Below are 14,249 nucleotides of genomic sequence, written 5' to 3' on the forward strand. Positions count from 1 at the left end.
TGGGAAAACAGGGCGTTGCTCAAGCAGCAACTGCGAACTCTGCTCACGAGAACGCGATCGCTGCCGACAGATGTCAGTAGACGGTTCGCAAGCCTGCAATGCTCTCGGCGTTTACTCGCCGTTCAGAGGACTGAAGGCACAAAAATTACTCTGGAGCGGCCGTATTCGCTCAACCCAGCGCTTCTGCAGTTATGCGAGATCATATCGAGAAAAGTTAGCTGCCAGCCTTACTTTGCATAGCATTACAATTTGTTGTAAAGTTACAAACGGGCGTTAAGGATATCATAGCTCAAATCAAGAAAAAGAAATGGACAAGCCCACTGCGCGCTAGTGGCGTTCCTCGGGATTACAGATGAAGTTCTTCCATCCACGGGCCGGGCACGTAAGGCACGATAATCGCTGGTCATTTAGGGTAACTCCCTTGATTCCCAGAAAAGACAAAGGCGCGAATCGAGGAGAAAGTTAGGGGCCGATGAGACCAAAAAGTTGGCAGGTGTAACGTGGTAGCAGGAAGCGCAGGACCAGGTCGATTGGTGGAACAAACACGGGAGAGGCCTTTGCACTGCAATGGCCCTAGTCAGGCTATATATATAAGGCACACGACGAAAAATAAACCAGAAGAAAAATTGCAACGCACCCTACCAAGGATTCGAACCTGCGATCCCCGGCTGGTTAGAATCCCTGGTACAACTGAGACGCGCCAACAACTATGGGCCACGCCACTTATGCTATTCATCTCACTAACGGCGAGCTACATATGTAGGTACACGATTTACTACTGGCTTACTGTCGATGGACACGTAGCCGCGTGTTAAATATTTTAACATTTTTGTTTATTTTTGTGGCGATCGGTTTTTACCTCATCCCTTTTCAAAACTAATTTTTTTATATTAACCACCGGTTTCATGGTCAATCTCCCATTGTGGGTGGAAGCCATAAACCAAGGAACAAGCAAACAAGCAAGATTCTTCCACCACCCAGATGCTTCTGCAATCGACGCCCACACTGGAATCATTGGCTGAGGAGGACGTTTTGGTGAAGTGCATAGGAAATGCACGTTATGGTACCATCACCGGTATCGTCGACTGACGCCAAGGAAGCTAGGGAACGCCGGACAAACGCCGGTGGAAACGCTGTATGTAGCTCGGCCTTTGTGATGCCACCGCGTGTTGTACGAACTCCCAGGAAACAGGCTCCAACGGAATGCTGGTCGCGCTGGAGCAAGGCGGGCACAGACACACGTGCCCAGACAGACGAAGAACGTGCTGCTGCGCGCGCGAGAAACGCTGCAGCTCAACGCAAATTCAACCGTGTTCACTACATTTCGCATGGTTCCCATATATTCTAAACTTACCTCGTAGAACAGTCCGATTTGTTGCTATCGCAATCATTGCTTCAGCTTTCTTTTTTTCTTAAACCAAAGTATAAATGAATTCGAGTTTAGGTGAGCACGAGCACCTTTATATATCTTGCTTGTAGGTCAGTGCTGCGTGGCGCGGCCTCTCACTGGTAACGCAGTATGATTTATTCACTTTGGTCTGATTGATTGATTGATATGTGGGGTTTAACGACCCAAAACCACCATATTATTATGAGATATACCGTAGTGGAGGGCTCCGGAAATTTCGACCGCCTGGGGTTCTTAACGTGCTCCCAAATCTGAGCACACGGGCCTACAACATTTTCGCCTCCATCGGAAATGCAGCCGCCGCAGCCGGGATTCGATCTTGCGACCTGCGCGTCAGCAGCTGAATATCTTAGCCACTAGACCACCGCGGCGGGTCTTCACTTTAGTCTTCAGCTAGGCAAAACCACATACGTATAGAATAAGTCCACTCTTTTACTTGTACCTATATAGGTACTGGGACGGGTAGCGTGGTAGAGAGGTTAAATGTAGGTATTTGTCTGGAGTCCGCCTCAAGCCATTCAAGCTACGCTGAAATAAACCACTTTCTGCGCTTAGAAAAATCTTATGCGAGTATTGGGCAGCAGTAACTTGAAAATTTTGTTGTACCTTGATTGTCCTCGGTTGCAACTATTATAACTTTTACTTGCAACGAAAGACGGTGCACAGACCTGTATTGGTGTTTATCTATACGATTCAGTTTTACTTATTTAACATGAGGCAGTTAGTCATGGAACCGGCAAACACTTTTTCAACAAGTATACATGAGTAAAACTGTTACTGTGATATACTGCCAATGTGCAGTATTACCGTTTCCCCCCTCAAAGTATTGATGTCTGCAAAACGTATTTCATGCAGGCTACCCAGGGGCAACAGCCACTGATCTCTGCGACGAGGGATCCGCTCTTGCCAGGAAGAAGAAGAAGAAGCGTAGGCACCGGTGGGTACCACCTTGGCAATTTGATTTTTTACATGAGCAGTCGCAGCACTAGCATAGCCATGCAACCTGTCTGGATGGCTACGTGAAGGAGTATTTGCAATGACCGTTATGCACGGGATGTGCCCCTATGTGTTCACACACACCGTCAACGGGTAGTCAATCTTTCTTTTGAAAAGGTGCTCAGTCAATAAAGCGAAAACGATTCCCGGCTAGTTTGGTGAAGGCGAGCACTCAGCTGAGGTCCGAAAAAGACGTATCCGGCAATCACGTAACCGCTCGCACAGGAACTGACGCTATAATGCCAAGAATCCAGCTTTTCTGTTTTCCTGTGCTGCCTTCTGGCGTTTCGGTAGGGTTTTTGTAGAGGCCGGGGAAAATGGCAATGCTAGAACAAAGTCCTTCAAGACCAGGAGTCGTTTCGTGCCTTTTCCGCTAGAGAAGGGCGTATACGCGCCACGGCATCGCGGAAAGGGCGGATGGCCGCTACAACCACGTTCACAGTAGCCGCATTTCTCGGCTGGTTGCGGCAACATTCACAGAACGTCATACGTTGCCAAAAACCCATTCTGAGCTCGAGGGGACGTCAGGGGGAAACGAGAGTTTATTTGTAACTTAACAGCTCCGGGTGTGAGCGGTTGGCCCCTGCCGCTGAGGGGGGGGGGGGGCAGTAACATACGGGAGCCGCTTTGTGGTTCCTATTATGTTGCCAGAATCACTACGGCCAGAACCAGAGTCGAAAGCGGATTCACACAACAGTGGTATACTGCTCGAGTCAAGTGGCTCGAGCTCCCGCATGTGACGGGTTCCGCTCTTCGGGAATACGCAAACAATGGACCCACATGCTGCATGGTAGCCTGTAGACAACACGGAAACGTAACGACAGTGGGCTGTACATACATGACGTTATACACACACACGAAACCGTATACGCACGGTCTGTGCCCGCAGGACCATCTTCACGAGCTTCCAGCTGGAGGAGCTGGAGAAGGCGTTCAAGGAGGCCCACTACCCGGACGTGTACGCACGCGAGATGCTGTCGCTCAAGACGGATCTGCCAGAGGACCGCATACAGGTGAACGCTTTCGAATCTCGCAGAAAGCACTCACTTATTATATAGCGCTGAAGAAGAATCAATGCCTATCGCATCGTCTCGCGTGTAAATAGTTCTCGCACGCAGCATTGAGACGAGCCCGCAAACACGCGGTGTTTCTTTGCATCTGGCACGCTATATGACAGTGTCCGCTGCAGTGATGCGAGAGACATTCCGTTTCCTATCGTGCTTTGAACGCTGAAAGGCCTGCCCCTGTCAGAATAAAGAATTTTAGAGAAGCGTTGTGTGAAGAACAAATGTTCGACGATTCACTATGGGAGAGCCTTCAGCTGTCCCGGTACACAGCGAGAAGTTTTTTCCCTGATTTAGGAAACGGATTCCATGCACACTTGAATTCATCAAACGGCTGGCATCATTCGCTTGTTGCGGTGCACTGGCCATCGAACTGAAACGCCTTTCCCATCCTCTCTCTCTTCTTAATACGTAACCCTTTAGCGCCAATCTTTTTTCTTAATTTCGTCGTCTGTAACCAGTAATCAAAAAGCCGCAGATCATTAATCAGCCGAAACCTGTTACTGACACTTGAAGATCGATTGTTTCCTTAAAGTAACAAATTTCTGACGTCATTTGAACTTACGCGTGGTAAGTATGCAAGGAAAAACCCGCAGGTCACGGTATCCCGGCGGCGGCTACATTTTCGATGGAGGCAAGAACGCTGTATGTCCGTGTGCTCTGATTTGGGTGCACGTTAAAGAACCCCAGGTGGTCCAAATTACCGAAGACCTCCACTACGGCGTCTTTCATATACATATGGTGTTTTTGGGACGCTAAGTCCCACATATCACCACCATCTTGTTTCCGCAACTGATCTTCTTTTATAAGACAGGCAACACTGTCTAATTTCCAACACATTGGCCTTCGTTTACTTGAGAAGCACCACGAAGAATTCGATCTGCAGACTCTTGCACTGCCCACAACGCAACATTGATATCATGAGGTTGTCGTAAATATATAGACCGTTTTCCGCAACGCGGCGAACGGGTGGTGCCACGCTTGAGCACGTGATTGAATGGTTCGAAGGCCAGCACACCGGGCGCAGCGGTTAGGTATTGACACGGCAGACAGTGCGGTGAGCGCCGGTGTTTCACACTCAAATATCGTCGCCTGGCAGCGCATCGGGCTCAGTAAAGTGCTAAGGAGACAAATTTGCTTGCTATACGTACGCTCGCCCGCACCATCCGTTTCTCGCCTATAGGCTGCAGCACATCGTCCGCCACACGCCACATCGTGGCCGCGCCGCCGAGGAGCAGGCCATGGTGCCTATCGGTGCGTTGGCGCCATCTAGTTCTGCTTAGAAAACTAGCTGCAGAAAAACGTCCATATCGAGGAAGCACACGCGAGGCATCTTGCAATTTAAAGTATACGGTTAAGTAAGCAACGAACGTGAACGTAACAATCACTTGCGTGTACTTGCCCAACAACAACAAAAAAAAACCTGGTTGATCCCTCCATGTAAGGAATCGGTATAAAAAAATAAGTAAAGCGTCTTCTTACAGAGTGCTTACTGTACATTGATATAGGAGAGCTTACACAATGTCTGTTGGTGTTTGACAGCTAAATTTAAGCCCCGTTTTCCTTGAACGCATCTACGTTGATGCCTAATCTCCATCCCGACGACTAACCTCCATAATAGAGTAATAGAGTGCTCCGGGGTGGCTCAGTGGTTAAAGCCTCACTTTCACGACGCAGAAGTCCCTCCTCCATAATAGAGGTAAACGCAACGAGTATTGTGTCTTCCCTCTTGGCCAGCCACGAAGCAAGCGCGTTGCTCTATGCGTTTCAAAACTATCGTAGGTACAGATGGACGCTATGAGCCACGCCGACGTTTCGGGTAAGGTCACCACCTACCAGTGTGTTAAGGCATTGTCAAAATTTCACTTCTATTGGAAAGGCACCGAATAGGACGGACGCGTAGAAACGATGCACTGAAGGAACTAATACTGGATCCAACGGTCATTTTGCATTACTGCACTTTACGTAGAGAACTGTGAAAGTGCAGTGGTAGATATAAAAAACATTTTCTTAATGCATGCGAAATATGTGACCATGGGACAGTGGATAGCGTGCCCAGCAGCTGTTGCCGTCGACCGAGATCGTGGCTTCGGCCACCGTAAACAACACTTTTTTGTTTGCCTTCTGAAAGTTATTTTTAACGTCATTTGCATTGCGGAAGCACGTCACTGGAATCTCGGTGGACCCCGGTATAAGTGCTTTTGTGTTAAAAAAACAACTTACGGCGTGCTTCACTTACGCATTCGCCTAGAACGACTCAACGGTGAAAGCCGAATCCATCTTCGCTTTATTCACAGACAATATATTCATCCTCTCCCGGCTCCCTCCGAGAGCCTACTGCACCTAATGTGGTTACGCATTGCCTCCAGAATAGGAGGCATTGCAAGCTTTCCGCACCTCATACGGTTTTGCACAGCGCCCGTGATCGGCGCCACCTTCGACCAAGCGACGTTTTCGTGTGATGACGTCATCGTGCGCCGTACTTGTGGTCACACAAGTTGGCAGTCTATGATGTTATCCTGATTTGATCACGTGATCATGATTTTCTTTAGTGATTTCCTGACGCCGATGCCTCGGGACAACGAAGGTGAATTTTCGCGTTTGATGAGGCGTCTTAGGCTTTCGCCGTCAAAAAAAAAAAGATTCAGGCTCGGTCGTGCTGTAATGAACGCTAATTATATGAACTTTACGAGTTCGCCGACCAAGAAAGTACATGAAAGCTGATGCAGAGTGGTGGCAACCATTCAGGGCGACTCAATGATGCCTGTCGTACATCATCCTCTTCTTATTCGCGTTGTTTAAAAGGGACCCATTGTTCCGTTCGCGTGTCCGTCTATCTCCGCCACGATCAAAAGCCGCGATGTTTCTGGCCGCCCCCTGCGCTTGACTCACTCGCTCGGCGTGCTGGTGGCGCCGTCAACGCGCGCTAATTGAATTGCCGCTCACTCGATTAGCGCCCCAAAACGTCGCTTCAAATTAAGTTTGCGCCGCGGCCATCATGCACTCCGCTCGCGCGGAGCTGCAGACGCCGCTCGACATCCCGCCGGCAGCGAAACGAGAACAGTCGCGAAGAATCCTCTAATCGGGCCATGGCGTGGCTGCAGCGCCCGTCCAATCAGAGGCGAATTCCGACGCCAATCACTTGAGTTCGCCAAGACTGAAGACACACATACCTGAAAATTCACTGCCTCACGATGCTCCCATGTGTGACAGACACAATTAAGCCGAACAGGCTACACGTCTAGAATGCTAAGCGCGCGTTTGCTCGTGTTGTGGTGCTCTCACTTCATATGTGCGGACACCTGGTATAGAGGGTATACAAAATGTGAACATGTGCAGTCAACGTTATTGGCAACATGCCCCACCGCAAGTCAAGCGTGGATTTCGCTTTCAGCGAGACACTGCTTTGTAAGCACGTGATATCACTGTCACCTTATTTCGTCATTGTCATTTTCAGCTGATGCATATATGAATGCCTGTAGAATGAGCCCTTCCAGTGTGACGTCTTTATTTTGCGCACAACGTGGTCAGCTTCAAACATCAAATTATCTTCTATACTTTTGGAGTTCAACGTCCCAAAACCCTTATATAATTACGAGGTAAGCCGTGTCTCCAGAAATTCTGACCACCAACATGGGGCTGTTTACGTGCACCTAAATCTAAGTAAACGCGCATTTAGCATCGACTAACCTTCCAAAACAGAAGCAGCGAAGTGTCATACTGCTTATCAATAAAGTTCTCGATGCTGGACGCTGCATGATACCTTACCTGAAAAATAAGATGGCCAACTCAGCTATGTCACTTAGTGGTGATCAGTCCCTCTTAAAAAAAAAGAAAAAAAAATGCGGGGACTATCGAAGCAGCGACACTCTCTGGAGAACTAGTTCCTGTGTTCCTGTGTTCCTAGTTCCTGTGTGTATCTATGTGCCTTGTTCCCATCTGTTTTTTTTTCGTGCTTTATAACATGCCATATAAATTCCAGAAGCCCTTCTCCCCCTGTAGCTTAGATTCAAAAGCGCGATATAATACGGCAAGCTAGCGCACGGTGCATTTACTGTCACGATCGAGCCCTATCGTGATCGTATACTGTTTGGATCACGATTGACGCCTTTGCGCGAACTGCATAACGAAGTGAATCGTCAGAGCGTTTTGATCTGATGGCAGTCTGAAATGCACACCGTGACAACCATAAAAAATTCCCGCAGCAAGGGGAAACAGATCAACAATATAAAATGACGCCGCAAACAAACTTGTGCTCATGTGAAATGTTCTCTGTAGCTACAACTCTGAACGAGGCGCACGCGTTATAGCTATACAATAATTTGAGAAAGAATGGGGCTCTATCGAGCTCTAAACATGTTGCTTTCTTTCCGACATATCGGAAAAACCGCTTGCGTCGCGCTTCATAAGGCTATGCGTACTGAACGTACATTTTCTCATGCCATTTTCTTTGTGTGTGTGTGTGTGTGTGTGTGTGTGTGTGTGTGTGTGTGTGTGTGTGTGTGCGTGAATGGTCACCCGTATGTATAGATGCGAATCCATAACGAACGAAGTTAGTCGGTCGTCACGCTGCACACATTTCTTGCAACAATAATGTTATCAATAAATAATACTATTATGTTTCATTATGAAAGACAGAAGTGGGGCGCAGAACGCAACAGGGGCTGGAGGAGAGAAGAACAACAAAAGCGCACACTCGCAACTGAAAGTTTATTGAAAGTATACTGCGCCCCACTTCTATCTTTCTTAATGAACCTATGCAAAGTAAAGTATAGCCCAAATGACTGTTTTGCCGCAGTAATATACTTCTTTGGCTCAAGCATACGCTGAAGCTCATTATATGCTTAGTTTCAATTTGACACTAAATGGTTGTTTACTTTTACTAATGCTGCGCGCTCGGTCCCTATGCATAGCCACGGCTTCAATATTGGTGACTGTAGACGAATGCCGGCCCTCAAGGTGGTGTCGAAGTCATTTGGAGGAACATAATAGCTATTCGGGGCTGTTATCTCGCGCTTTATACAGTCCATGACGAAGCCACAGCATTATTTTACCAGTTTTTTCAAAGTAAAATACAAATGAAAAAAATTAAAAAAAAACTGACGGCACGACTTCCTTGCATGCAAATCTACCGTATACGCAAGGGTTGTAAAAGTTCTGTTAACATGCAATAAAGTGTATATATATATATATATATATATATATATATATATATATATATATATATATATATATATATATATATATATATATATATATATATATATATATATATATATATATATATCTTTTGCAAATTCTGCCTGGTGAGTATGACGGCTGTCTGGAGATAGAACGTTGAAACCTAAAACAGCGGTTCCTCCTTCCTAAACGCTTTTATACTTCTTTTTTCTTTTTCTCATTTTAGGGCACACGGATGAGACCTGTATACGCTTCGGTTACTGTAGTTTGCCTCGCTTACCCGAGGAAAGCAGCGAGCGCTCGCTCCGAAGTCTGGGTTTCCAAAAAAGAAACGTGCCTCGTGGCTGGAAACACTATCCTCATTACAGTTGGCGGCCCTCTCGAAGCGCGGAGGAGGGCGTAACCGAATCCTGCCAGCGAGGCACTAACGAGCCGCCCCATTAGCCTAATTGGGCGTCGCCCCTCGCTGTGTCGGTGCTCGCTTCGCGCCGTTGTTTATGCGCTTCAACACAACGAAGGGGGAGGGGGCCTCGTTCTACGGCAACGACGAGCAACCAAGGAAAGGAAGGAAATGTTTTTAACTAACCGTGGCTGACTTCCATATTTACGCCGCGAGACCACGCCACAATGAAAAACTCACGGGGTCTCTCATGACTGAAGTAAAAGTAGGAAGGAAGGAAAATAGAGGGAAAAGAAAGGCAAGGAGGTTAACCAGTCTATAGGCAGCCGGTTTGCTACCCTGCGCATGGGAGAGGGATGGGGGAGATGAAAGAGAGCGGAGAGGGAAGATAGAAACAGCACATTCAGCAGCACACGCGCACACACTCAAAGTAACTGCGCAAACACACAAGGCGCCCCACACAAAAAAGGCGACACTTTCTTTCCACGTGGAGCATCCTGTGCGCTTGCGCTGTTACTTATACCCAAAAAAAATATGCACAAGCGAAGTTTCACTAAGTTCCTTAAGATTTCGCCTATAAGACGACTCGAAAGCCCTTCTCTTTTTTTCCCCTTTTATTTGCAATCGAAGTATTGATCCCCTCACCTGCGAGATATTTCTACACCTATCGCGTTTTCCCGCCACCTCCTCGATCACAGCGACTGCAAGCATCCCGCACTCTCACCTGGTTCCACGCTGCTGCCGTGGTCTAGCTTCCCACCTTTGACTAAAACACAGAGCAATATATTATAGAACGTCACGATGTGACGGCACATTATGGTTCGTTACAATAACGTCATAGTGATGTCAGAAATTATGGAGACGTGTGACGTCATGATGACGTCACATAAGGACGCCGTCGAGCGATTGTTTTTCTTTTGGCATCCCTCGCGTTAACGGCGACGCCGATGACAGTCAAGGTTCCTGTTTTATGAGGCACCTAAAGCTATCACCTTAAAAAGATCGCAAGACATAGAGAGTATGATTGACAACTAAAATTTTATTGGAACCAGCAAGATTTCTATACCCGCTACACGGTGACAAAAAAACAAAACAGAAGGAAACCTGCCAAAAACGTGCTTGGACGAAAGGTCAGCAAGGAACTGGTGTTGAAAAGATGGCGTCCTCGATTGGGGCGACCCTTACCCGCCAAGCGACCCTCACCCGCCTCGTATTCTCGGTCTGCTAGTCAGGGTCATCAGCGTGGCGTCCCACTACTGCGCCGTGGTAATTTGCAAGCCCTGCAGGCTACCATGTGTATACGTACACTGGGACAGCCCCAAAGCATGTGGAAGAGGTCGGCCAGGGGCACAGCTATAGCGCTCAGGTGCAAGTGCAGTGGGATACATTCTGTTGGCAAGGAGCCCATCTGGAGCTGCCTCCAACCGAGCTCACGTCGTTTGCTTCATGCCCGGAGGAATTGTGAAGTCTGGAAAGTTTACAATGTTGCGTAATTTCTTGACACATCACCATACGATCGCGTGCCTACCACCTAATTAGTGCCCCTAATTCATTCTACGTTCCGTTCTGGGTGGGGCCATGGGCTCGGCAACGTTGCCGGCAGAAAAGCAGACACGTCAAATTTCAGGATCCAGCTACTTGATTTACTTTTGGCATAGTGCTACTCCGGATGCCCATATACACAAGTCCCGCAAACACGCAATCACGCGTGCCTCCTGTATATCTCTTGTTAGGGCGTCATGATGTCCACTCATGACATGGCAATCTGCGAAGATAGATTCGTAGGCTTCAGTGCAGTTTTCTTCTCTGACTTATCCTTTGTAGTGTCGTCTCGCGCCGTAAATATGGAAGCTAAAAACCAACTCGTCCGCCACATTTTTTTGTGTGTGCGCCTTCTGATCAATCAGTGCTCTATATAGAATCGCGCAGCACAAGGCTATAATTTTTGTTTTCCGACACGGAAGCGAGACGAAGGCCAGTCAATAAAGAACTTTAGTTTCACGTAGGCGTGTGGACCTTTTACAGCTTTACCGGAGCGGTTGATGGCGCTCGCAGAGATGATTGCGATGCGTTTTTGCGTTTTGTCCAACTGCAATAGCTTTGCGAAATTTTCCAGTCCCGTCATAGTTCTCGTCCGAGCAACATTACGAAAGTACTGTGCCTTAGTAATTTTCGGTCTGGCAGTACTTAACAGAGGTCGTTAAGTAGAACTCGTAAGTTAAATATTGAGTTCAAGTTAAGCGATTGTCATTGCATGTGCAAGAAAATGGGTTTACGCAACTCACCATTAATTAATGGAGCGCACTGCTATTATTATTTATTATTTTACTTGAGTTGACTGACCTGATTAGTTTGTGATATCCCAACATTGAAATTGAAATAGAAGTTTTTATTTTTTCATTTCTCAACTTTTCAAATTCTGTGTTTTCTATTTTAATTTTACCCCTCCTGCCCGTGCCAGCCTGCAAGTATGTTGTAAATAAATAAATAAATAAATGATAACTTTCAGGAAGTCACTGCAATATGAACTTTGCGCGTTTCTTGTTATGTTTCGCATCATCAGGTTTAGCAACCAGTGTTTCCCATCACGTGTACTCCTCCGGCAACTCCCCCCCTCTCCCCCCCCCCACACACAAAGAAAACGTAAGCGGTAGAATGTCTATACATACAAATAAATATTCCCGAATGAGAACGCCGCAATTGATCATGGTCCCATATACGACAGAGCAGCAAGCCGTGACTGACCTGCAGGTGGTTGTAAGCGCAGGTGTGGTTCCAGAACAGGCGTGCCAAGTGGCGCAAGACGGAGAAGTGCTGGGGCAAGTCGACCATCATGGCCGAGTACGGGCTGTACGGCGCCATGGTGCGCCACTCGCTGCCTCTGCCGGAGTCTATCCTGCGAAGCGCCAAGGAGAGCGGCGACGACGTCTCCTCGTGCGCGCCCTGGCTGCTCGGTATGCGTCACATGCCTACTCGCATACCATACCATACTATCGGCTTGTATGTTGGCCACACGGTAATTAGGCCGCGGAAGCTAAGAAATATTCTACTTTTCTCCTCATTTGCGGTACTTTACTTGCAATGACAATTGACTTGCATTTCTTTTTACCTGCGATTCGCTCTTGCCCCTATCCAACGTGAGCGCGTTAGCCATGAAACAATCAAACACCGTTCTCACGCCCATCAAAGCGCGGAAATGCTAATGCTCGTTCCTTTTTATTGATAGGATAGAAAAAGACGCTTGCGCAGAAATGTGGCGCTGCTACTTTGTTCTTGAATAAGTCGAACATACAACGTAGAGTTTTCCTTATTTTGTACCAGTAAGAAATCACCAAGGTAACAAAAAAGTAAGAGTGGGCAGTGCGTACACCACAGTGGGTCGTTATCGCAAATGACCTTGAAGCTACGACATTCTACAATAAGCTTTCCCTAACGCGGATGAGAAATTCGCACTACGTACGCGAAGTTCCAAAATTAGTGGGTTTCGCAACACGCATTTGCGTCATAAAGAACACAACATTAAACTTTACATAATGCACCGAAGCAAGGCGTGCGATTAGGCTCTTTGGTATGTTTGTCATTATTAAACCTCTCTCTCTCTCTCTTTTGCGCTGAGCAGTTTATAGTGAGGTGCCGTTGGCTTCTCAGTACGGCAGCATTTTTTGTAGTTCAGCTTCTTCTCAACATTACTGACAACGTGGAGAAGACACCCTGCCGGAGAAAAGTGCAGAAATTGTTTCAATTATCAATTAGAATGGTCGCACAGTATGCGTTTCGTAATTGTAAGGATGTACCAGCGTGAGTGTCATCAACTAAACTTGCACTAAATACGAGGAGTGATGTTGATTGCTTACTGCTTCCATATACCCGTCATGCATAGATAGATAGATAGATAGATAGATAGATAGATAGATAGATAGATAGATAGATAGATAGATAGATAGATAGATAGATAGATAGATAGATAGATAGATAGATAGATAGATAGATAGATAGATAGATAGATAGATAGATAGATAGATAGATAGATAGATAGATAGATAGATAGATAGATAGATAGATAGATAGATAGATAGATAGATAGATAGATAGATAGACTGCGGCGCTGACGGAGCCTAGCCTCGTGCTGCCGCCTCCTTGACGCAGGCATGCACCGCAAGTCTCTCGAAGCGGCCGAGAAGCTCAAGGGACAGGATTGTGGCGGCAGCGACAGCACGGCGCCATCCTCACCTCCTCCGCCGGCGTCGACCAAGGCGCTGACCGGAAGGCCTGACACGGCCAGTCCACAGGTGTCCACTCCGCCGTCGTCGGCGCCTTCCTCCCCTCCTCCTCCGCCGACCTCCGCTGCTGCCGTTTTGCCGACGTCGACGAGACCCAGTCCTCCTCCGGCGTCCGCTCTCTCGCCGGCAGGTGACGAACATGCCTTCTGTTGATTGAGAGAAAGATTTGCCACGTGTGTGTGGCTTGCTACTACCTGTGTATTGCTGGAATTGAAGGCGCTGCAGTTCCGCCCAAAAGATCGACAAATCACTGATTGTGATAGCAATTCGTTAGAGAGTCATGCAAAGTTTTGTAACACTGATTGTAGGTGGGCAAATTGCGTGAACTTATCAAACCTGTGGATGGCAATGAACAGAGAGATGAAAAAAAAAACGAAAAGAGGGAGGCAGGAAGGCTTGCCAGAAGGTAATATCCGGTATGCTACTCTGAACTGGTGTCGGAATTTTGATCACTTAGCTAACGATCTTAATGGCATAGACTCACCGGCAAGCACAAATGCATTTCCCTACTTTACCGCAAACATTTGTTTTTTCAACGCTGCAACAACGCGGTAACTCAGTGAACTCATCACGTTGTCTGTCGCTCTTTTTAAATAACTTGGCTTGCAAGATAGGCAAGATAGAAACGCCTGCCATATGTACGCTCGCTAAGCTTGTGAAACTGTCCCAGATTAAGTGCAGACATGACATGCTTAGTATTCATGGAACTCCAACCATCCTTGACGAATTTTAAGAATTTTCGCGGCTCACTATTCACTAAGTGTCATTCGCTAATAGCGAGGCTCTTCTATTATTATAAGTCGGTAGAGTCGGGCTCATTTAACAGGATCCTGAAACCAAGTGTGGGTTCCATAGAGCTATACGATGAATGGTTGCAGACAGCCAAAATAGAGTGCATTTCGAACTAACTGCAACATTTT

At 47.1% G+C, this 14,249-nt stretch overlaps 2 protein-coding genes across 2 annotated transcripts in view; one reads left to right on the top strand and one right to left on the bottom strand.

Annotated features, from left to right (window-relative positions):
• The window catches only part of LOC119163951 (uncharacterized), a 166,428-nt gene extending 154,497 nt beyond the window's left edge, over positions 1 to 11,931 (bottom strand). Inside the window, exon 1 of the mRNA XM_075870778.1 lies at positions 11,795 to 11,931. The gene's annotated coding sequence lies outside the window, so the exon portion shown is untranslated. The remainder of the gene's footprint in view (positions 1 to 11,794) is intronic.
• LOC119165141 (uncharacterized) overlaps positions 1 to 14,249 on the top strand; it is a 70,045-nt gene that overhangs the window by 51,855 nt on the left and 3,941 nt on the right. The window contains exons 2-5 of the mRNA XM_037417325.2: positions 2,264 to 2,345; positions 3,294 to 3,417; positions 11,817 to 12,003; positions 13,196 to 13,459. Of these exons, the coding sequence (XP_037273222.2) occupies positions 2,264 to 2,345; positions 3,294 to 3,417; positions 11,817 to 12,003; positions 13,196 to 13,459 (657 nt within the window). The remainder of the gene's footprint in view (positions 1 to 2,263; positions 2,346 to 3,293; positions 3,418 to 11,816; positions 12,004 to 13,195; positions 13,460 to 14,249) is intronic.

The sequence above is a fragment of the Rhipicephalus microplus genome, chromosome 8 (genome assembly GCF_043290135.1).
Source record: "Rhipicephalus microplus isolate Deutch F79 chromosome 8, USDA_Rmic, whole genome shotgun sequence".
Classification (NCBI taxonomy): domain Eukaryota; kingdom Metazoa; phylum Arthropoda; class Arachnida; order Ixodida; family Ixodidae; genus Rhipicephalus; species Rhipicephalus microplus.